Raw genomic sequence first — 24,472 nt, 5'->3', positions numbered from 1 at the left:
TTACAAGTTTGTATAGGTGTTGTGTTCCTCACCAACCCACAAATCTAATGAAGCAAATAGCTATTCTTCTCAAGCATGGTGTAGATTGGATCATGAACATTATCTAATATTTTTCTATGTTAAGGATCTACATAAAGTGTATCCTTTCAGTTGGGAGGAGACCGCTATATTCTCTTACTATTCATCTCAAATATCTCAATAATACCTAAGATCTCATAAGCCCAGTCAACTTTGTTATACATTACATGAAACACTACAGTCTGGATATATTCTGAATATAGCCTGAAAATTATTTATAAACCTCTAGTGAAGTTCAAACGAACAAGTTTAGATAATTCTACCTTTTATTTGCTAAAACAAGTTAATTGAATGTTGTTGATGTAATTAAACATTCTTAGGCACTGACAGTGAGATGCTGTACATATAAAGACACTAGAGGCCTGGTGCATGAATTTGTGCATGGGTGGGGTCCTGCTGGCCTGCCCCGATTGGGGCCGATCCGGCCAGGGTGGGGGCTGCGGGAGGTCAGCGGGCTGGCACCGCCCCAGATCTGGGTTGGGGGGGGCAACAGAGGGCGGGGCCTACTGGGGGAAGAGGCCCCGCCCCCGATCAGGGTGGGGGAGGGCTGATGGGGGCTGCAGTGCACGTCACAGCGACCGGTTGTTCTGGTTGTTCCAGTGTTCCGGTCGCTTGGCTTTTATATATATATATATATAATTCTGTCCTACAGCTTTGTGATCTAAAATTAGATGTACACAGGCAAACCAGATAAACACAGACAGCACATTTTTTAAGACCAAAAAGAAACGAGAAAAATGAGAGTAGTCAATCAAAAAGCCAAAGGGAATAGACAAATATTACATCTTCTGACTTTTATTTGTAATCTTAACTACCTCTATCAGAAGTTATCATACTGCTAAGGTCAAAGAGGGAGGCTGTCTGATAGCCCCTGAAGGCTGACAGAACGTTAATGGTTTCACCACTGCATGGTGTCCTCAGCTTTGGAGGTCCAGAAACTCCTTTTATCCAGCAGTCCTTGTCTGTCCCTCCTTGCCCGACTCTGGGTACTAGAAATCTATTACCTCCAAGCACATCACTGAAAATGAGTGCCCAGCCAGTATGTTAGGAAATACTCCCTCTAGGAGCCTGTGGGGTTTAGCAGTAGTACAGGGCAGCAGGCTGCCAGGCAGCCTGGACTTGAACACAACTCTAGGTGCCCAGGTGAACTTCAGGTTGAGATCTCCGATTAAGCCCCATCCTTGTGTGGTCAGTACATAATAAGCCTGACTGGCCTTCTCCCTCCGGTTAAAAAACAAACAAACCAAAAAACCCCTCCAATGTGCCAGGCTTTATGATCGGTAGTAGAAATACAGATAAATAGAACATTGGCTCTATTTTAGAGCTTACAAGTTATTTCACAAGCAGACTATTTTAAAACAATGTGGTAAATGTAGAGGCAGAGGGGTGGTCAGGATAAAGCCCAATCGAGTGGTCAGGGAGGGTGACAAGAAGGCTGGGAATAGTCTGAAAGCTGGGCAGAACCAGGAGACCTGTAGTTCAGAAGCCAAGAGAGTGTATTAAAAAAAAGAGAGAGAGAGAAACAGGGTCAGATTCTACAGATGTCAAACAAAATTAACCAGAAGAAAGTGCATTGGATTTGTCAAACAGAAGAGGAAATATTGACGACTGTTGAGAGGGCAGTCTGAGTGGAGGTGGGAGAAATTGTATCATAGAGGGGTTGAGGAATTAAGGGGAGACAAGAAGTGGAAATAAAAAGTTTGGCTTTGAAAAAGAGAGTAAATCAGAGAATATGTGATTAAGGGAGAGTTTGTTTGTTTGATTTTTTTATCAGAAAGGTTCCTGGGAGAAATGAACTTGGTGGAGATAACGAGAAAGAGGTGACTTGCTTCATGGACCAACGGAACAGGTTCTTGGTTCGTTTCAGATCCCACTCCAATTTCCTCCTGAGATGAGCTCTGACTCCCTCTCCTGAGTCAACTAGCTCCCTCTCCTCAGGGACGGGCTTTGCTTCTAGTCTTCCCTGTACGTACTCAACTGTACCTCCCTCAAATATGACAAGGACATGCCCGGCATGCCAACAACTACAGATGCCTAAGAATCCTGATGACCACTTTCCTTCTCAAAGTGTTTACTAATCTACAAAGAACTGGTATAACTTTCCAGTGACTAGAATACTTCTACCATTCAGGGCTTCCATTTCCTGCGTCAAGGTGCCCTGGAAGCTCAGCTAATTAATTGGATTTATTAATCGGGAAGTTGCTGGTTCAAAATGGATTCATAACAAAGAGAAGTCTTTTGAGAGTTATTTAATGCAAGCTCTAGTGAAACCTGAGTAGGAAGTCCTTTCTAGTGACAGGAGCTCTCAAACCCGCCCTAGATAGTGCTGGCCAAACTATTGTTCTCTTGACAAAATTTTCTAGACTCCAAGCAGGCCATTTTTTTTTCACCTTTGGTATTTATAATCATGTTTTAGTGAGGTCCACCAGAAAGTGTACCCTCATCTTCCTGTACCAGAAGTACACTGAGTGGCCAGATTATTATGATCTCTGAATGCATAATAATCTGGCCACTCAGTGTATATCCTATATAATAAAAGGCTAATATGCAAATTGTCCCCTCGATCAGGAGTTTGACCAGCAGGCAGGCCAGCCAACTGCCCATGTCCCCTCCCCGTGGCCAGGTTGGCTGGACCCCACCCATGCACAAATTCATGCACCGGGCCTCTAACACACACACACACACACACACACACACACACACACACACACACACAGAGAGTGGCCAGATTATTATGCGTTCAGAGATCATAATAATCTGTCCACTCAGTGTATATGTAAAATCCCCTGGATAGATAATCCTGGTAATTATGCATGGTTTGGGTAGTTTAAACTTGGTGTAGTTTAATTTACAAGTTATTAGGGGTGATCTTCCTTCACTGCTTTATTGAGTACAACTCTTTTTTTTTTTTATCCCTCTTTGATTTTATATATTGTCCCTGTCCAGTGATTTCATTGAAATACTAAAATAAAGTCATGTTTTCTTTTAAAGTACAATAATGGAACTTTCACCCTCTTTTTAAAGAAAACAAATTTAGAATCTAATAGAAAACTGTCATAGATAAAATGCTGGGATTGGATGTTTACTGTACTGAGTTCAATGCCTATATCTATGACTACCAGAGGAACTCATCATAACCCTCTTGAGGACAGGAATTCGTTTTTTTTCTGCCATCCATCTTCCTTACTTATGAAGATAGTACTCTCCCCTTGATAGGCACTCTATATATTGATGGATCGATTTCAACCAGAGTTCTAATAGATGGAGTGTGATTTATCATTTAGGAATAGATGTGTCTTGTTAAGGCACAGTCCTAAGTTTTTTGCTCTTTAGCCTAATAAAGCACATGAAGCAACATGTTTTTCAGAAATACCATCTTTCTTCCTACCAAGATAGGGGTGAAAGAGCACTTCCGTGGGCCTCCGCTGGCTTAAATTTTAATTAAATGACAATGCAGCACCCGGTGCATACCTGCCAATCCGTTTGGCATGCACTGAAGTTTACTGAAATGAAGAATGCACCGGGCCATCATTTGAGGCCGTTCCCTCAACAGTAAAATAAAATGATTACTACTTGCTCCACGTCCCACACAAGAGTGCTGTAGGGAACAGATGGTCGAATGTTGATGCAAGTCCTTGGAAAACTATTAAATACATTAGTAGTTTGAAGTGGGGAATCTGTGTGTTGATACAGTCATCCCTATTCACTGGCATTCTCCGTGGCTAATAACTCATTACATTTAGCATTCCTATTAAAGGCCGTAGCGAATGCACGAAATTGTTCTAAAAGCACGTGCTACCGCGTTTGAGACGATTCCTAGATTTGCCGGATTTGCAGGTGTGTGGTGCCATGGAAAAAGTGTGATAAGACTCATACTTTAAGGCAGAACGTTTTTCTCGAGTCCTGTCTTCTGCCCCAAGGAAATTTCTGGCAGAAAGAGCACCAATCGATGACTCCAATCGAGCATCGTAAGTTGATACCGACCACCATCCTTTAACAAGGGAAGGGGGACAAAGACCCCCAAAACAGCTTTCCCAAATTAAAGCCACGGACCAACGACCACTCTAATGAAGACTGAGGAGCGTCTACGGCTCGGAAACCCCAGGACCAGGAGCCCGAGGACCCCTCCCCCCTCCCCCGCTCCGCTGAACGCACCGCGGGGGGCGGCCACCGGGGTCCGGCGCCTGGACGGTTGGGGCGCCGGGACCCGCGGCCAGTTGGGGGGTCAGCGGGCGCCGCGGCCGTTGGGGACTCCAGCTCCCGGCAGGCACCGCTCCTGCGGCCGAGGCGCGGGGCGGCGGTGCCCGCTGGGATTGGTAGTGCGGTCCGGGTAGGAGAAGGGGGAAGCCAGCCCCGGCTCCTTTCACGCACGTTTCGGAAACTGGGTCTGGAAGGGATCGCGCCGGCCCCCTGGTGCCCGGCGTCCCTCGGGGACGGGGGGCGAACGAAACTGGGCTGGCCGAGGCGGGAAGAGGCCGGGGCGACCGTGCACGTGGGGGGTGGTTGGTGCCGAGGAACCCGGAAGCCTCGCGCGCCGCCCACCGCGGCGGTGACGGGTTAACGCCTCTCCCCGGTGGCGGTGGGGGCGGGGAGTGCGGCGGGCGGGGCGGTCCCAGCCGACGACTCCGGGAGCCGCCGCGGGCCGGCCCGCCCCTCCCCCCCCCGCGCGGGCCTACGCAGCGTGGGCCCCGCCCCCGGCCGCCGCGCGTGCGCAGAACCCCCGCCCCGCCGCCCCAGCCCCACCCCCGTACCCGCTGCCGCCGCCGCCGCCTCTCCCTTCCTCTCTGCTCTTTCCTCCTCCTGTTTTCTCTTCCCTCCGCCCTCTCGCCCGCTTTCCTCCTCCTCCTCCGGCGCCGACGCTCACGTCGGGTCCTGGCGTCAGACGCGCCGGGGCGGGGCGAGGGCCGCGTGCGGTATAAGTAGAGGGTGCAGGAGGCGGTGCTTCCCCTTCTCCCCGGCGGTTAGTGCTGAGAGTGCGGAGTGTGTGCTCCGGGCTCGGAACACACATTTATTATTAAAAAAACCCAAAAAAAATCTAAAAAAACCTTTTAAAAAACCCAAAAAAAAAAATTTACAAAAAAGTCCGCGTCTCCCCCCCGCCGGAGACTTTTATTTTATTTTTCTTCCTTTTTATAAAATAACCCGGTGAAGCAGCCGAGACCGACCCGCCCGCGGCCCCGCAGCAGCTCCAAGAAGGAACCCAGAGACCGAGGCCTTCTCGCTGCCCGGACCCGACACCGCACCCCGCTCCCAGCCGGCAGCCAGCGGCCAGCGGCAGCGGACCGACCCGTCCTGCGGCTGTTGAGTAGTTGTCGATTCCGCTTGATTTTTGTCCCTCCGCGCTCGCCCCCGCTCCCCTCCCCCGGCGCCGCCCCCGGCCCCCGGCCCCGCACTCGCTCCCCTCCTCTCACGGAAAGGTCGCGGCCTGTGGCCCCGCGGGCAGCCGTGCCGAGATGAACCCCAGCGCCCCCAGCTACCCGATGGCCTCGCTCTACGTGGGGGACCTCCACCCCGACGTGACCGAGGCGATGCTCTACGAGAAGTTCAGCCCGGCCGGGCCCATCCTCTCCATCCGGGTCTGCAGGGACATGATCACCCGCCGCTCCTTGGGCTACGCGTATGTGAACTTCCAGCAGCCGGCGGACGGTGAGCGCCGGGCGGGCGGGCGGGCGGCCATGAGGCTCCGGCTCCGGCGGCGGCGGCGGGCGGGCGGGCTAGGCCGGCGGTCCCAGGGGGAGGGGGCGGCAGGGCTTGTCACACACCCCCTTCCCCCCGAGGGTCGGCGGGGAGAGGCTGGGGCGCCCGGACGCCGGCTCCGCCGACCAGCGCGAACACGCGCAGCCGGCAGCCGCACGCCTCTCTCACGCCTGGCCACTTCCTCCTCTGCAACCATTTTCTCGGCCTCAGCCGCTCAAACTTTAGGGTGATGACGCGCCGGGGGCGGGGAGGGGGGTGAGATTGGGCTCTCCGGGGCGCTTCCGCCCGTAGCCGCGGGATGCCGGGGAGCCGAGCGCGCAGCCAGCCCCCCTTTTTTTACGGGAACAGGTAGAGGCGCTGCTGCTGCCGCCCAGTCTCCTGCCGGCGCCCCGGCCCGGGAGGAAGTGCCGCTCGGTGCGGGGAAAAGACCACGTGTTGAACCCCGTAACCCCGCAGGCCCGAGGCCTGCCTGTAACTGGCCCCGTCTCCTGGGGTCAAGTTGAGGCGGCGGTGCCGCGGTGGTCCCCGGCTTCTGATGCCATTCCTCAGAACCGGCCGGGCGGCGGTGGCCCTAGAAATGCACATTACCGGGGGGCCTTGCATTGGGGTTTTCCCCAAGTTCAAGCACTTCCCACGTGGACAGCAGGGCTGGAGGAGGGGGTGTGGAGGATGACCCCCTTGATTGAAGGCTATCGTTGTCTCAGGAATTTAGATCATTTAAATTTTGTAAGCAGGTTAGTTTCGTAATACTGGTAATTTGTTCAGAGTATTGTTTTTTTCTCTTATGAAATAGTTCCTGTGATTTTGAGGGGCTTTACTTAAAAAAATGTATTCACAAATGTGGGCTGTAAAGTGTTACTTGGGTGAACGCAGTGTGGAGTGGATCATCATTACTTCTGTGGCATTGGAGTATAGTTCAGGTTTCTTTTTTAAAAAGTAGCCTAGGATAGCCGTAAGTCATGAGGAATGACTGAGTTTTGAATAACAGATTCTAATTAGCTTGAGACTTATGGGGAAGTATATTGCTAACCTTGGGTTTTTATTTTGAAGCTCACAAAAAAACAAAATTTGGTAGGTAGGATATGTGGCCAGGGTTTTTTCTTTATATCTGGATCAATTGAATTCCAAGTCAGCTTCAGTCGATTTAATTTTGTAGAAAAGGCCTAAAGGGTAGAATTTAAACCTTTATTTTATTAAATTCACTTAGTCAGCTTTTCACTGGGTAAAGTTAATAATGGAGATTTGGGGTAGGCAGACCATTGTGACACTGAACCAGAAGTTGTAAAACTGCACTGCAGGTTTCCTGCCCTTTTGCTCTGTAAGCCGTACCTCCAAATGTCACTTCATACCAGTTCTTCCCAACTCGGCACGATTCATCACTGAGGAGAAGATAAAGTAATACTAGGGAACATAAGTTTGGGTCAGGTAATCACAATCTAAAGAATTGATAGAGAAAACTTGAACAAATTCGAGAGACCAGAAAATGGTGACTTGAAAAGTGGCTTTTGTTTTTTCTAAGCTTAACCATTTGCAATCCAAAGGAACAACTTTTTTAATTTCTTGGGATTTGAAAAAAAATTGAATTACCATGTTAAAATATACCCTATGTAGTATCAGTATATCAATAGAACAGTGCTAGGACTAAAAAGAAGATAGCATTTTTCCATCTTCCATTTATTTGTTTTCTAAATGTACAAATTACTATCCTCCCTAATAGTTTTTTCAGTGGTTTTCTTTTTTTTTTCTATTTATTGCTACATGGATGGACTTGCAGAATAACTTCTGAAAGTGACCAGTTTCTAATTTAGCAGGAAGAGGTGACTCATTCAAAAGAAGCTTGAGCAAAGTCAGCTAAAAAACTAGGGGAGCTGAGTAGGTGTGGTCAATTGATAATGAATTGACAGCTTATCTATCATCACTACCTTCTAGAAAATGAAGCTTTCATTTATAAAAAGTGGCTAGAAAATTTGTCCTCTCAATAACTTTACAGTTATGTTGTCATGGAATTTGTGAAACTTGGTGTAGAACTTAAAGTGGACTGTTTTTCTCCTCTTAAGGAACTAGTCTTTTTCACTTAAGGATTTTTTTTTTTAATTTAGTCTCAACTTCTCTAATAAGTGTTTCTTTAATGTGCATAATTCTTCATAGGTCCTGAAATCACAGGGTAGATTTTGAAATTTTATAGCACTATCCAGAAATAATTGGTTAAATTATCAGTTATTAAGTACAAAAGTGATCTAAGATAAAATTGGTTTTGTAACTCAAGAAAGGGTTAATTGTGAGTATTGTAGACCAAATTATGTATTATCCGGCTAAGTATGCCCAACTTCACATTAGTTTTTGAAGGCCTGATTCAAATCTTTTTCCTGATTCAAATCTTGATCTGAATAGATAATAGCCTTTTCTTTTTTTCTTTTTTGTTTACATGGCAATATGAAGTTGTGCCATGAATCACTGAAATCCCCCCCAATAATTCAGGGATTTATTATTTTTTAAGAAAATGGACTGGTTTTTGCTTAATACTGGTACTGATAAGCTGCCAATGAAAGGACCAATTTTGGCAAGCAATAGGGAAGGAGCAGAAATGCTTAAAAAATTCATAAACTATGTTTAGCCTGTGGATAATCTTTAATTGCCTAATGTCTTTTATATTGCTCATTAAGCAGATTTTATGTGAAAAGGGATCTTGATTTTACATTGACCAGGAACAAATAGGTGCTTTTAAATATAATGGCAATTAAAGGGAAAGATTGTTTTAGAAATACATTATCAGTGATATTTCATTAATTAACAGGAAATTTGGGGCTTCTGATAGCCTCTTCATGTGTTACACAATTTAAATCTCAGCTCGGTTGAGGTAAGGTCCAGCCTTCCTGAAGTTTGAAGAAATAGAGAGATTGTGGGCCCAATCACTCCTCCCACACAGTTCATAAAATTTTAAGTGGCCTGTAAAAGTTTTGAAGTAATAATTCTATGAAAATATCCTTCCTACAGCGGAGCGTGCTTTAGACACCATGAATTTTGATGTTATAAAGGGCAAGCCAGTTCGCATCATGTGGTCTCAGCGTGATCCATCACTTCGCAAAAGTGGAGTGGGCAACATATTCATTAAAAATTTGGACAAATCCATTGATAATAAAGCACTGTATGATACATTTTCTGCTTTTGGTAACATCCTTTCATGTAAGGTAAGCAACAGTGTGATTGTAATACTGTCTATTAATGGGTATCTTTATTTCCCAAATACCCAGGCTAGGTGACAAGTTACAGTTGACATTTGAACAGTGTGCCCACTTAAATGCAGATTTTTTTCAGTAAATATATGTGTTTTCTGTCTGTTTGGGAAACCATGTATGCAGAGGGCCAACTATGCATTGTTCTACACTGTTCTATATAGCCACAGATTTTGGTATCTGCGGGGATACTGAGGGTTACATTCTTATTTGGGGAGTCAAAAGTTATATGTAGATTTTGACTGCTGGGTGTTAGCTCCCCTAAGCCTCCCTCCATCCTCTCAGCATTGGTCAGCAGTATGGTACTTTTGAACATTGGGAAAATGCTGAATTAATAGTATGTAATGAAAAACTGCTATACATTTTCCCCTAGGTGGTTTGTGATGAAAATGGCTCCAAAGGTTATGGGTTTGTACATTTTGAGACACAGGAAGCAGCTGAAAGAGCTATTGAAAAAATGAACGGGATGCTTCTAAATGATCGTAAAGTGTAAGTACAAAAATTTAGTTATACTTCAGGTCTCTTTAATAGTTCCAATCAAAATTAATGTATTTGTGCTCTTAATAAAGAGATAAATTTGAATGAAAATTAACAAACGTACATCTTGGGGTAGATTTTTATAATTGTCTTTTCTCCACACTCAATGTAACATTAAAATAACAGTGAATCAATAAAATGGTCAGCCCTAACTGGTTTGGCTCAGTGGATAGAGCATCGGCCTGCAGACTCAAGGGTCCCACGTTCGATTCCGGTCAGGGGCATGTACCTTGGTTGCGGGCACATACCCAGTAGGGAGTGTGCAGGGGACAGCTCAGCTGATCAATGTTTCTCTCTCATCGATGTTTCTAACTTTCTATCCCTCTCCCTTCCTCTCTGTAAAAAATCAATAAAATATATATTTTTAAAAATAAAATAAAATAAAATGGTCAGTGAACCAAAAAAGAAAAAAATGGGTATACTGGGATTTAAAGCTTTTTCAAAGTAAGTGCATAGTTGAACAACTAGAAGCCAGACAGAAGCTTAATTGTAATTTCTGAGGTAGTAATTAGCCCATTTTCTATTTGAGGAAACTGAGGCTAAAATAATTTGCCTGTAATTAAATGCTGGCATGACAGATGGGCTAGAATACAAGCCCACTGGTCTAAGTTCTGAGCCCAGGGTGACCCTTTACTTGGTTATACTGCTGCAATTTATTGATGGATTATAAAGTTTTCCCCCAACCTTTTGAACCCATCCACCTCTTTAAAGAAAAAGCTGAATTAAACCAGAAGTCTTTATGATTAATCTTTCTGAAATAAACTTGTTCTTAAAATTAAATACTGACACTGATGGCCTGAGCGGTGTGGCCTAGTTGGTTGTGCATCTTCTATGCGCCAAAAGGTCAGTGGTTGGATTCCTGGTCAGGGCATGTGCCTGGGTTTTGGACTCTAGCCCCAGTAGGGGGTGGGATATGCAGGAGGCAGCCAATTGATGTTTCTCTCTCACATCAATGCTTTCCCTTCCTCTCTAAAATCAATAAAAACATTTTTTAAAAATAATAACACTGATAAAACCTGTGTAAGATTATTTCTGTTATAGGTTGTAAGAATACAGATTTTATGAGCCCAAAGAAATGACAAATCTTATTTTCTCCTCAGTCAGTGGGTCTGGGTAAATTCAGCTGTGAGGTCATAGTGTAAATGACCTTTGAGTTTATGTTGTTGTGTAGTTAATGATGGTATACAAATTGGGTTTGGTTATAAGTCACCTGCATCACTCTTAAGGTGTGGTGCTCATAAACTAGTGCATCAAGTGGTGTGATCAGTCTGTACATGAAGTTACGCACATGGTATTACCTGTTTGAATTTTGAGTACATTTAAATGAGAAATATTTAGCATTATTAGTATTCTCAGATGGAAACATAATTTGCCTGTCAGCAGTGCTTCAAGGGGGGCAAAGTGCTCATCACTGGTGGGGTAGATTTTTTATTAGGATTATAGGAAATGTTTTTGTTTTTTTTTTAAATATATTTTATTGATTTTTTTATAGAGAGGAAGGGAGAGGGAGAGGGACAGAGTTAGAAACATAGATGAGAGAGAAACATCGATCAGCTGCCTCTTGCACACCTCCTACTGGGGATGTGCCCACAACCAAGGTACATGCCCTTGGCTGGAATCGAACCTGGGACCCTTCAGTCCGCAGGCCGAAGCTCTTATCCACTGAGCCAGACCGGTTAGGGCAGGAAATGTTTGATATTTACTTTTCAATGGCACATATACTACTTTTATATTAGGGGAAAACTAAATTTAAAAACATTTTGTTGATAATATAAAAAATTATGCAGGGCTATTATGTGTTAAGAGTATAGAATTAAGTTATATTTTAAGTTACAAAGTACAGGACCACTTTGAAACAGCTGCTATGAAAGCTTTTGTCTTTTTTCTAAATCCTCACTGGAGTATACATTTTAGCCCTTTGCACTCGCTTGCCTTTTTCTCGATTCCTTTATTCTACTCGGGATTTAAATTTTTAAATACCCCAGATTTTACAAAGTGCGGCAGTAGAATAAAAAACTGGAGTTTCTTTTCATACAAACTTATTTATTTGGATTTTTTTATATTTCAAATTATTGATACATTCAGAGTATAAAAAGAGCTGCTACCGATGCTAACCGTGTCGAGTCACACTCAACATCCGAGTGCAAAAGATTAGCAAGAGGGAGAGAGAAACATCAAAACAAGGGTTGGTAACTTCCTGTATGCACCCTAACCTGGGATCTAACCTGCTACCTAGTTATGTGCCCTGACTTGGAATTGAACCTGCAACCGTTTGGTGTACAGGACAACACTCCAATTGAGCCACCTGGCCAGGGTTTTTAAGTCTTTTCATTGGCATTCCACTCATCTGTAGGTGTGAGAGAAGTGTGTATTAAGAAAAATTTGAGGTTTTTTTTTGTTGTTTTTGCCCTAGCTGGGTAAGTTGCTCAGTTGGTTAGAGTGTCATCCCAATACACCAAGATTGTAGGTTCAACCCCTGCTCAGGACACATACAAGAACCAAAGAATTAGCGGAACAACAAATCAAAGTGTTTTTTATCTCTCTCCCTTTTTGCCTCCCCACTCACGAAAAGTGAATAAATTGAAAGAAAAAAATGTGGGGTTTTTTTTTGTGTGTGTGTGATTGTAATTATGAATTTTTTTATATTTTAGACTTTTATTTTTTCATTGAGGCTCTTTCTGTTTTACAGTGTGCTCTTTATTAGAGATTCTGAAATTATGAGTAGCATTTACAAAATCAACCATCAGGCTTAATCTGAACTTCATAAAATGGAAACTAAATTTTATAGTCTATATATTTTTTTCTTTTAGGTTTGTTGGGCGATTTAAGTCTCGTAAAGAACGAGAAGCAGAACTTGGAGCTAGGGCAAAAGAGTTCACCAATGTTTACATCAAGAATTTTGGAGAAGACATGGATGATGAGCGCCTTAAGGATCTCTTTGGCAAGTTTGGTAATGTGTCTGAATTAAATTTTTACAAAACCTTTATATTAAAAGCCTACGTGACTCTTAATGGCGAACGACCAGAAGGACAGGTCACTATGATGCACACTGACCTCCAGGGGGCACACGCTTAATGCAGGAGCTGCCCCCTGGTGGTCAGTGTGCTCCCACAGGGGGAGCGCTGCTCAGCCTTCAAAGCCAGGCTCACAGCTGGTGAGTGCAGCGGTGGTGGTGGTGGTGGTGGTGGTGGTTGCCTCTCACCTCTGCAGCATTGCTAAGGAGCAGAGAGGGCTGAGGAACACACACACACCCCAACCCCCACCCCACAAACTTCATGCACCTGGCCTCTAGTTGCTCAATATTAGTTTTGGCTAATTTTACCAAAATAAATGAGACTTACATGATACTTAAAATAATTTGTAGTTTTTTTGGATTAAGCTACTGATCATCTATTGTACTGCAAAGTAATCTATTTATATAAAAGCCTAATATGCAAATTGTCCCTGTCGGAGTTGTATATTTCATCTTTTTTTAGATTAGACGCTATTTCTAAAGTTTGGCTGGATATTGTTAACCACTTATTTCAAATGAATAATGCTGTCAGTTGACCACCAATTTGTAAATTTGCCAGTTATATTCTGGATAGCTTTGCATAGCAGAAATTGAAAGTATAACCTTAGGACTAAAGCACATTCAAAAGTAATCTATGCTCATACATCTTGCAAATTCTCTAATTAAATGTGATTTTTAGCCTTTTTGTCCCACCTACCTGAGATAATACCCGCCTCAGTTAAGCGTCATTTTTACTTGAGTGGGTGGGATTGGGCATGTGTGAATTCAGAAACATGCCACCTCCAGGTGATTCTTTGTCTTCCCAAATGTCAGGCGCTCTATTCCCTTCACTGACTGTTGAAATCAAGTGGGCCAGGGCTTAAGAAATTCTTATTTGTTAATTCTGATGTCAAGAAAACCTAATTGTTGGGTTAAAAAAAAAAGCAAATCTGTTCTGTACTACTGCTAATAATAAAACTTCATTTTTTACAGTTGTCTAAAATATACCTCCATAAATGGAAGTAGGAATGTTTTCAGTTTACTTACTTCTTAGTAGAAATAAAGAGACTATTTAGTGCCCCATGCATGGCTTTGTTTTTGTGCGTTGAAACTTAAAATGTATAAACTAAATATTGTATGGAATATCTGAGTCATTAAATTTTCTTTTAGGACCTGCCTTAAGTGTGAAAGTAATGACAGATGAAAGTGGAAAATCCAAAGGTTTTGGATTTGTAAGCTTCGAAAGGCATGAAGATGCACAGAAAGTAAGACTTAAATATATTAACTAAAGGCACTTAGGTGTTCTGTGTTTTACTGCAAAGAGATACAAAACTGGGATGCTCTTATGTTGAAATTTACATGCATACCAATGGCTATTTTACATGTTCATCTTTACATGTTGTTTTTAAATTATTTGGATTTTATATATTTTGACATTATAAATTGGAAACCTACATTTTCCCCAAACCGCAAAATTTAATTTTTGTTATTAGTCTACCTTTAGCATTCACAACGTAACCAACTTTCTTTGTTGTTAAAGAAATGAATTTCCATATTTCAAGTAATTAAAGTTTTTGTTATTTCTGTAAGGCTGTGGATGAGATGAATGGAAAGGAGCTCAATGGAAAACAAATTTACGTTGGCCGAGCTCAGAAAAAAGTGGAACGGCAGACGGAACTTAAGCGCAAATTTGAACAGATGAAGCAAGATAGGATCACCAGATACCAGGTTCGTTTTTGTGTTTTAATAGATTTTTATTGATTTCAGAGGAAGGGTGAGAGAGAGAGACAAACAGAAACATCAATGAGAGAGAGAACCATTGGTTGGCTACCTCCTGAGCAGCCCCTACTGGGGTTCCAGCCTGCAATCCAGGTATGTGCCCTGACCAGGAATCGAACCATAGGTCTACGCTCAACCTGGTTTCATAGGTCTATGCTCAACCACTGAGCCACACCAGCTGGGCTGCCTGGTTCATTTTTATTTTTATTTTTTTAAATATATTTTATTGATTCTTCTACGGAGAGGAAGGGAGAGGGATAGAGAGAAACATCAATGAGAGAGAAACATGGATCAGCTGCCTCCTGCACACCCCTCACTGGGGATGTGCCCGCAACCAAGGTACGTGCCCTTGACCGGAATCGAACCTGGGACCCTTGAGTCCATAGGCTGACACTCTATCCACTGAGCCAAACCAGTTAGGGCTGTCTGGTTCATTTTTAATTGAACAAGCTAAATAAGACAGGGATAAGGAAACCTATTTTACGTTCACTTTACTTACAGGTAATCGGGGGATTTGAGCGGGGGGGAAAAAGAAACATGGGATAAAACAGTAGGAAGTGTGCTTAAGTACCACCATGGTTTTCTTTATTTTTCTAGTATTCCTTTTTTCTTTTTTTAGGGTGTTAACCTTTATGTGAAAAATCTTGATGATGGTATTGACGATGAACGTCTCCGGAAAGAGTTCTCTCCATTTGGTACAATCACTAGCGCAAAGGTAAGCATATGATTTATTTTTTTTTAAGATTTTGGAAAATTCCATGGTTATATGTACTTAATTTTCACATCAATTTACTTCAGATTTTTTTTCCACTTTGCAAATGAATAGTCAAATAAGGTGCCCTCCCCCAATCCCAAATTTTTTTCCTTTTCTTGGAAATCAAGTTTTTGCTTCATTGCTTAAAAAAACAACAACAAAACATTCAAATTTGATGTGGAATTGTAGCCCCATGGTTTATTTTTGCAGATGGAGAGTTCTGCATTCTTTCCTGAGGAAGGTTGCAGTTGATGACAGACCATAGTTACATTGATTGATCCTCAGTGATGTGCACCGTTCTACACTTCGTTAAACTAGTACTTTTACTGGTTAAGGTGTCAGTTTATTAGGGGACTGTACCTGTTAACAATTGGGCTAATCTATTCACTTAGTCATTCTGAGAGAGTCAAACTCTAAAAACAGGATTCTATACTAAATTCTGGAATTTTGGAGTGTAGGGAAAATTAAAGCTCAGTGCTCTGGAATGATCTGTGGCTCATCTTTCTCAGCTTTTCCTGGCAAACCCATTGATCAAGGAAGCTTCTGTGAAAGTGAGGAAATGTTAGGAACACAGTAGATCAGTGGTCGGCAAACTCATTAGTCAACAGAGCCAAATATCAACAATACAACGATTGAAATTTCTTTTGAGAGCCGAAAACCGACTTCTGCGCATGGGCCACGAAGTTTCAATCGCACTCTATGTGCGCACCCGCACGTGGTATTTTGTGGAAGAGCTACACTCAAGGGGCCAGAGAGCCACATGTGGCTCCCGAGCCGCAGTTTGCCGACCACTGCAGTAGATGAATACAAATAAAGCAAGGGATGTGGTTGTCTTGTGTTACAGCCTGTGCTTTTGTAAGAGTACCTGGAGTGTGGTGGAATTTATTCCTGAGTGTCTTTAACCTCAGTGTATTCCTTGAAAGCTGTAACTGAATATACATCCATTTATTTTAAATGTATTTCACATGCATGTTTTACAAAGGAGAGTTCTTAAAAAGTCCTTTGTGGATTATAATATCACTATTTGTAAGGAGGTGAAAAGTTTGGCAAGAATTTATTTTGGAGGGAGGAGGGCATTATGTTGATTTAATAATGCTTGCTGAAAAAACATATCAAGGAGAAAGACAAAAAGTGAAAGGCAACTCCTGCATCCCCCATTTTTAGTCTCCAAAAAGATTGAGTGGTGTTGATCATTTTTCATGTTGTACAAACAGTCTGTATGTATAGTTTTTAGAAAACAGGATTATGCCCTGTGTATTCTCAGTTTGCTATTTTATTTAACAATATATCTAAATACATACTTATTTCAGGCATTTACACTTTTTTTTTTTTGCTAAGAGCTAAATATTCATGGTATGGATATATCATAAATTATTTTACTGTACCTGTATTGATAAGCATTTAAGTTGTTTTGCATGTTTCCAAAGTTAAATCCACCATTCTAAACACTTTTTATTCATATATATATATTTGTATACATGCCAGTATTTCTAGAATTGATATTGCTGGTTTGTGGGTGTGTATTTAAAATTGATACAACAAAATTGTCCAAAAGGGCTGAACAAATTTCTGTTAGTCTTATCAAATTAGTAGAAAGCAGTATATATATATATCTTTTCAAATGGTGACATGTTTTTCATGTGTTTACTATTTTTGCTTTTCTTTGCATACTTTTACACTGAGTGGCCAGATTATTATGACCTCTGAACGCATAATAATCTGGCCACTCTGTGTATATGTGTGTGCATTAGAGGCCCGGTGCATGAATTCGTGCATGAGTGGGGTCCGGCCAGCCTGGCCAGGGGGAGGGGACATGGGCAGTTGGCTGGCTTGCCTGCTGGTCGAACTCCTGGTTGAGGGGACAATTTGCATATTAGCCTTTTATTATATAGGATATATACTGAGTGGCCAGATTATTATGTGTTCAGAGATCATAATAATCTGGCCACTCAGTGTATATTGCATTGGTTGTCTTTATTTAGGGACAATGTATGTCAGCCCTTCGTTTTATATTGCAAATATTTTCTTTCAGCCTTTCACTTTGTACTTTAGGATCTTGTGTCAGTTTACATTTTTCCTACATTTTTGCATTTTATGTTCAGATTGAGAATCTGGCAATTTTATTTTTTAATGTGATGTGAAGAAGAGGTCTAACAATTCTTTCCAGTTATTCCAATGTGCCATATACTACATAGTTCAAAGTCCATCCTTTGCCCCCTATTTTTAAAATGTTCACTTTAACATACTAAATTCCCATAATTGCATGGGTATGTTTGTGGACTCTTAAATTTATATATAATTGACATATCATTAATTTCATGTTTACAACACAGTGATTCAGTATTTGTATATATTGTGAAGAGATGACAATTCATCACCGTACAGTCACAAAAAATATTTTTCTTGTAATGAAAAAACTTGTAAGATCTCTGCTAGCAGCAACCTTCAAGTATACAGTACAGTATTATTAACTACTAGAGGCCTGATTCACGAAATTTGTGCAAGAGTAGGCCTTCCTTCCCCCAGCTGCTGGCACCGGCTTCCCTCTGGCACCCGGGACCTGGCCTTCCTTTGCAGCCCCAGCTTTGTCTGGCAGGTCATCCAGTCTAATTAGCATATTACGCTTTTATTATTATAGATAGATGCTGTACATTCCATTTTCATGATTTATTTTGTAGCAGGGAGTTTGTACTGTTTAACCCCCTTTACCCAGTTTTCCCACCCTTTGTCCCTCTGGTACCCACTCACTATTTTCTATATCCAGGAACTCATGAGTTGTTTGTTTCTTTTTTTTTTTAATTTGTTTTTGTTTTTGATTCCACATAAAAGTAAGATTGGCATCTGTTTCATTGCCATTTTGTTTATTCCTGTTTAATGTAGCTGGATAGCACGCTTATGCATATATCTGGGCTAGTGAGGAGTTCTTTGCATTTCCTCATTGCTTGTTGCAAAGATCTTTGCAGTCAGTGAAAGTTTCCTGAATATTGTTTATACCCCAATATTCATGGCCCTTCTGGTCTTGAGTGTGAAGGTTGTTTTTTTGTTTTTTTTAATTGATTTTTTACAGAGAGGAAGGGAGAGAGATAAAGAGTTAGAAACATCGATGAGAGAGAAACATCGATCAGCTGCCTCTTGCACACCCCTTACTGGGGATGTGCCCGCAACCAAGGTACATGCCCTTGACCGGAATCGAACCTGGGGCCCTTGAGTCCGCATGCCGATGCTCTATCCACTGAGCCAAACCGGTTTTGGCAAGTGTGAAGTTTTTATTTTAAAACTGGAAGCCTGGTGCATGAAAATTCATGCACTGGAGGGGTGTCCCCTTAGCCCAGCCTGCCCCCTCTCATAGTCTGGGAGCCCTCAGGGGCAAGAGGCGACCCGGTGATCAGGGGAAGGTGACGCCCCCATCACACCTCTGCTGCTGCCATTGCCAACAGCGCAAGTCTCAGCCGACCCTGGTTACCTGAGCCTTGGGCGGCCCTGGGCAGCTGGGCAGCCGCCATCCAAGGCTTGCCTGTGCCTCGAACTGGCCCTGGGCGGCTGAGGGGACTGAGGGACTCTGGAGGCCGGCGTGCAGAGTGGCCGGACCCGCCTGGGGGCGGGCCTGGCCGTGCAGCTTGCCTGACCCCCCAGTGGGGCTGAGGGGACTGGGCGCCGCCATCTTTGAGGGTGTGACAGTCAATTAGCATATTCCCTCCTTATTGGATGTGGGCACCACCATCTTTGTGAGGGTGTGATGGTCAATTAGCATATTCCCTCTTTATTAGATAGGATATGCGTATTATAAGATTCAACTGCTTTCCCTCCCCCTCTTTCCTCTTTAAAGAGTAGTAAAGCATTTTGTCAGCTTCAATGGCTTAGAGAGTGATTTTAATTGGGTATTTCCAGTGGTGCTAAGAGTTTTAAATTTAGTAAGCCTTGAATTTATTTAGCTATTTAAACCTTAATAGTGAAAATCTTAATATCTAACTGAATATCTTGAAAAAGTTGCTGTTGTACCTTTGCCCCTTTACTTCCTCCTTTGCTTGGCTAGGATAATGCATGTGTGTAGCTTGCCCTTAATATTCAGGTACTAAGGAAAAATTGTGGGGGGGGGGAATTCTTTCATTGTTAACAGGGTTTAGTTGAGTCAGTAGCTATCATTGAATAATGCTCTCCATTTGTGCCTCATTCTACCACTGCATTAACCTTGTTTAATGTTTTTTTTCTTTCAATAGGTTATGATGGAGGGTGGTCGCAGCAAAGGGTTTGGTTTTGTATGTTTCTCCTCCCCAGAAGAAGCCACTAAAGCAGTTACAGAAATGAATGGTAGAATTGTGGCTACCAAACCATTGTACGTAGCTTTAGCTCAGCGCAAAGAAGAGCGCCAGGCTCACCTCACTAACCAGTATATGCAGAGAATGGCAAGTGTGAGAGCTGTGCCCAACCCCGTAATCAACCCCTACCAGCCAGCACCTCCTTCAGGTTACTTCATGGCAGCTATCCCACAGGTACATTTTTCTGTTTGAGAACCTGCATTTAGTATATAGCAGGCATATATTTAGAGTATATAGCTAGTTGCATTATTTGCTTTTTTTCTTTCGCCGATGTCTTTGCTTGCTTTCTACAGACTCAGAACCGTGCTGCATACTATCCTCCTAGCCAAATTGCTCAACTAAGACCAAGTCCTCGCTGGACTGCTCAGGGTGCCAGACCTCATCGTAAGCTTTTCCTTTTTTCTCTTAAGGGGATGAATTATTTGGAATAAAAATATACATGGGCCAATTAGCTGTTACATTTCAGTGATATATTAACTTGCTTTTCATAATTTATGGTTATCAGTGTTCATTTGGGGATTCTAAGTCTATTGTTAAAAGTATTACGTGTGTCCCCTTTTTTCTCCTATTGGGGGTTTTTTTTTTGTTTGTTTCTTTTTAAAAAATTGTAAAATGCTTCACCACTCTGAGACAGTGATTTCTTTCTTTTTCTTTTTTTTTTTTTTAGTATATTTTATTGATTTTTTTTACAGAGAGGAAGGGAGAGGGATAGAGAGTTAGAAACATCAATGAGAGAGACACATCGATCAGCTGCCTCCTGCACACCCCCCACTGGGGATGTACCCGCAACCAAGGTACATGCCCTTGACCGGAATCGAACCTGGGACCCTTCAGTCCCCAGGCCAATGCTCTATCCACTGAGCCAAACCGGTTAGGGCTGAGACAGTGATTTCTGTGCTGGTTCGATTTTTTTCCTTTATGGTAAGTTTGGGAATGGATCCAACTCTTTATTCTTTTTTAACTTACTTTAATAATGTTTTATTGATTTTTTAAATTTTATTTTATTATTTTTTTTTAGGGAGAGCGAGGAAGGGAGAGAAAGAGAGAAACATCGATGTGAGAGAGAAACATTGATTGGTTGCCTTGCACACACACTCCAATCAGGGATTGAGCCTGTAACCTGGGTATGTTCCCTCACCAGAAGGCAAAGTGGTGACCATTCAGTGCACCAGACCATGCTCAACCAGCTGAGCCACACTGGCTAGGGCAGGATCTTTCTTAATTTCATAATTTCATATTTGGTTGGGCAGTAGTTTTAAAGATTTTGTTACTTGTATGAGGACCGGGTCCTGGCATCTTTGGCCTTATCTTGTCTGTAGAATAGTGCTGTATTGTAGGAGCACTTGGAATGAGGTTTATGGAAATGATGTTCAGATATTAATAAGTATTTGTTGTATGAATGAATGTTTATTTACTAATGCTCTGATAAGTCTGGGGAAATTGCAGGTGTGAGACTAAAAAATGGTATTTATTTTTAGCCTTTTGTTCAAATCTCAGCTCTAAAAAGGCAGCATGAACACTTTAGTGAGTTTTGCCAAGTTAATGTGTGTTCATATCTTTAAATGCAGCATTCCAAAATATGCCCGGTGCTATCCGCCCAGCCGCTCCTAGACCACCATTTAGTACTATGAGACCAGCTTCTTCACAGGTTCCACGAGTCATGTCCACACAGCGTGTTGGTGAGTCTTAACCCTGCCTGTAAAAATTGGTCTCCAGTTTGAAGTAGCAAGGTAAATGTACAAAATGTATGTTTTTGTTTTTAGCTAACACGTCAACACAGACAATGGGTCCTCGTCCTGCAGCGGCTGCTGCTGCAGCTACTCCTGCTGTCCGCACCGTTCCACAGTATAAATACGCTGCAGGAGTTCGCAATCCTCAACAACATCTTAATGCACAGCCACAAGTTACCATGCAGCAGGTATGGACTTAGGATTTCTTCATAAAGGCGACAGAACCTTGGTTGCAATCAGAGAAGTTGAAGACAACTGTATGATATAGGAGAACTTAGGCTGTCTAGAATATCTTGTTAATTGTCCCATTAATTGATAGTATGTAAAAATGTCTTATCTGCATGTGCTATAGGAATTAGACAAGCGTTCTGCATTTCCTATTCTTAATTTAAGTGGGTGACTTGAGTTTTGTTTGGCATAGTTGAAAGGAAGAAAGGGTAAAATCAAGTTTAGTTTATGAGATGTAGCTTACCCCCGCCCCGCCCCCCTTTTTTTTAACCCTGGATCAAGACTGTCATTGCTTATAATAGAAATCTGGTTCCACAGAATACTCTAGGTTAAAAAAAAAGTGAAATATACCATGTAGTCCTAATACTTGAACAAATAAGTGTGTTTCTGGTTTACTCAGCATCTGTTTGTTCAGATTGCAGTCCATCACTTCACTGATTTTCCAGTGGTGACTGTCACTTATACTTGCCATTACTTCTGTACTTTAAACTTAGGAATTTTCCTATTTTATATCTAGCCTGCTGTTCATGTACAAGGTCAGGAGCCTTTGACTGCTTCCATGTTGGCATCTGCCCCTCCTCAAGAGCAAAAGCAAATGTTGGGTAAGTACCTTTGTCTTACCTAGTCAGTTAGAGACTAGAAAATAGACACCAAAACCTCTTTTGCACCTAATAATACAGCTAGATTTATCTGAATTGGCATGAATGATTATGATGGCACAGTTTGTCTGCCTAACTAATTTAAAGCCCAGAAAGTTATCAATATGTTGCTTTTGATGGATAGGGTAATAGGGCATTACACCCCTGCTTGCCATGCATTCCCACCACATTGTTGGAAGAGGGAATTTGAACCAAATGAGGGACAAATTTTGTTTGACTTTGCCTGAGCATAGATTTAACAATTGAATATAGCAATATAGCTTACGCCCATTTATTTGCTATATACAAAAGGTTCTTAAATCCCAGTTTTAATATGGTAGATGCTTTCAGGATTTTTTTTGTTGTTGAAGTCTTTGAAATGTTTTTGTCCCTAGGTGAACGGCTGTTTCCTCTCATTCAAGCCATGCACCCTACTCTTGCTGGTAAAATCACTGGCATGCTGTTGGAGATCGATAATTCAGAACTTCTTCATATGCTTGAGTCTCCAGAATCTCTTCGTTCTAAAGTAATTTAAATTTGTCATATATCTAACAACTTAGACTACGAATATTTTAGGGCTTTTTGTAGGAGTTTAATTTCATAGATACAGGGTGGGCAAAAGTAGGTTTACAGTTGTAAGTACATGAAACAGATCATTCTACAAACTATGCACTGTTCTAAGAGTTCTACAAGTAGTAGTTGTAAGTTCTGATAATAACCTGTGCTATTATTCCCATTTTATAAATGGGGAGACGAGCATGGAGAGGTTCAATAATTCCCCAATGCTCACAAAGCTAGGAAGTGCCGAGCGTGGCTTCACATCAGTCAGTTTAACTCTAGTGTCCATGCTCGCCTAACTGCTACTTCTTTATTGGAAAAAGATAGTGATATTTGCTAATATTTTTCAATTTTGGAGGATTTTTGGTGAGAGTAAGAAGTACAAGAGAGTTCATAATTCTGGAATAGTGGTGGAATGGAACTCAAAAAGATATGGATAATAGTTGGAATGTTTTTTGGAACTATGAGTTCTTTACACTTTACCTTTGACATTTGTGTATGGTCAAGTTGAGATTCTTCTAGTTATTTCTTTTCAGAGCCCATTTGTTCTCCTTTTTTAGGTTGATGAAGCTGTAGCCGTACTACAAGCCCACCAAGCTAAAGAGGCTGCCCAGAAAGCAGTTAACAGTGCCACCGGCGTTCCAACTGTTTAAAGTGAGCTTTCCCTCATGGTCGTTTTAAGCTTGTTTCCTCAATCTTTTATAATAGTTGGAGCATATTTTGAAACATAGCAAAAATTAATTTTACCATTAAATCCAAGTGTATTGATAGTTTTTCAGAGAAATGAAATGTAAGAATTAATTTTTACCTGTTACCCTGATATTAACTTGAATTTTCAAAATCAAAGCATGATTAAACATTTTATATAGTGAGCTTTGTTAAATGGCCTTTAACAGGGGTTGGCCCTTTGTGTGCTTTACTCTCAGGGCTTTCCTAGCTTATGCTTTGTCTTGGGTGGCAGTAATAACAGTTGCCCTTAGGCCTCTACTATTGCCCTTTATTACTCCCAAGAAACAGTATTATAATGTAGCTGTTCAGCCAGGACCAGAGGTTGGAAAAGCTTTTCTGAAAAGGACCAGATAGGAAACATTTTGGGCTTTGTGGCCCTTGTTGTGTCTGTTGGCAGTAACTCAACTCTTACAGTGTGAAAGCAGTCATAGACAATATGTAAACAAATGAGTGTGGTTGACTGAATTTGGTACACAGCTTTAATTTGCTACTGACAAGTACTAGTATTGGTCTTATCTTCCTTGTTTTGTTGGCTTTGGTTTTATTGAAGTATATTTGATACATAATGGTAAAATTTAAAGCACACCATGTTAATTTGACTCATGTCTATATTGTGATATGATTGCCACTGTAGCGATGGTTAGTACCTCCATCACTTTATGTAATGAGACTTTTTTTTGGTGGTTGGAATAATTAAGATCTAGTCTCAGAGCAAGTTTTATGATTATAATCTTTTTCCCCCCACATTTACAGATTGATCAGGGACCACGAAAAGAAACTCGTGCTTCACCGAAGAAAAATATCTAAACATCGAAAAACAATATTACGGAAAAAAAAAACATTGCAAAATATAAAATAAATAAAAAAAGGAAAGGAAACTTTGGACCTTATGTACCGAGCAAATGCCAGGTCTAGCAAAAATAATGCTAGTCCTAGATTACTTATTGATTTAAAAACAAAAAAAAACTACAAAAAAATAGTAAAATATAAAAACAAATTAATGTTTTATAGACCCTGGGAAAAAGAATTTTCAGCAAAGTACAAAAATTTAAAGCATTCCTTTCTTTAATTTTGTAATTCTTTACTGTGGAATAGCTCAGAATGTCACTTCTGTTTTAAATAACAGAATTGATAACTGAGCAAGGAAACGTAATTTGGATTATAAAATTCTTGCTTTAATAAAAATTCCTTAAACAGTAAACA

At 41.7% G+C, this 24,472-nt stretch overlaps 1 protein-coding gene across 2 annotated transcripts; it reads left to right on the top strand.

Annotated features, from left to right (window-relative positions):
- Positions 1 to 5,034: 5,034 nt before the first annotated feature.
- On the top strand, positions 5,035 to 24,472 carry PABPC1 (poly(A) binding protein cytoplasmic 1). 2 transcript variants are annotated; one of them, XM_079796386.1, is made up of 16 exons: positions 5,035 to 5,383; positions 5,496 to 5,724; positions 8,770 to 8,963; positions 9,382 to 9,497; positions 12,356 to 12,495; positions 13,708 to 13,802; positions 14,128 to 14,265; positions 14,936 to 15,031; positions 19,288 to 19,560; positions 19,680 to 19,770; positions 20,955 to 21,065; positions 21,150 to 21,304; positions 21,862 to 21,946; positions 22,378 to 22,508; positions 23,101 to 23,194; positions 24,023 to 24,472. In XM_079796386.1, exons 2-15 carry the CDS (start codon positions 5,532 to 5,534, stop codon positions 23,191 to 23,193), a joined length of 1,911 nt encoding a protein of 636 aa, XP_079652512.1. In that variant the 5' UTR covers positions 5,035 to 5,383; positions 5,496 to 5,531; the 3' UTR covers position 23,194; positions 24,023 to 24,472. The 2 variants fall into 2 exon arrangements, with proteins under 2 accessions (XP_079652512.1, XP_079652511.1); XM_079796385.1 differs by having other exon boundaries at positions 5,035 to 5,724.

This window comes from Cnephaeus nilssonii (assembly GCF_951640355.1).
Source record: "Cnephaeus nilssonii genome assembly, chromosome: 18".
Classification (NCBI taxonomy): Eukaryota; Metazoa; Chordata; class Mammalia; order Chiroptera; family Vespertilionidae; genus Cnephaeus; species Cnephaeus nilssonii.
The sequence above is the reverse complement of the archived record's forward strand: the minus strand, read 5'-3'. Positions and strand labels throughout refer to the sequence as shown.

Coding starts and splice junctions, on each gene's coding strand:
- PABPC1 (XM_079796386.1), top strand. CDS start 5,532: ATGAACCCCAGCGCCCCCAGCTACCCGATGGCCTCGCTCTACGTGGGG. Junction 13,803..14,127: donor GGCATGAAGATGCACAGAAA/GTAAGACTTAAA, acceptor TATTTCTGTAAG/GCTGTGGATGAGATGAATGG. Junction 15,032..19,287: donor GTACAATCACTAGCGCAAAG/GTAAGCATATGA, acceptor TTCTTTCAATAG/GTTATGATGGAGGGTGGTCG.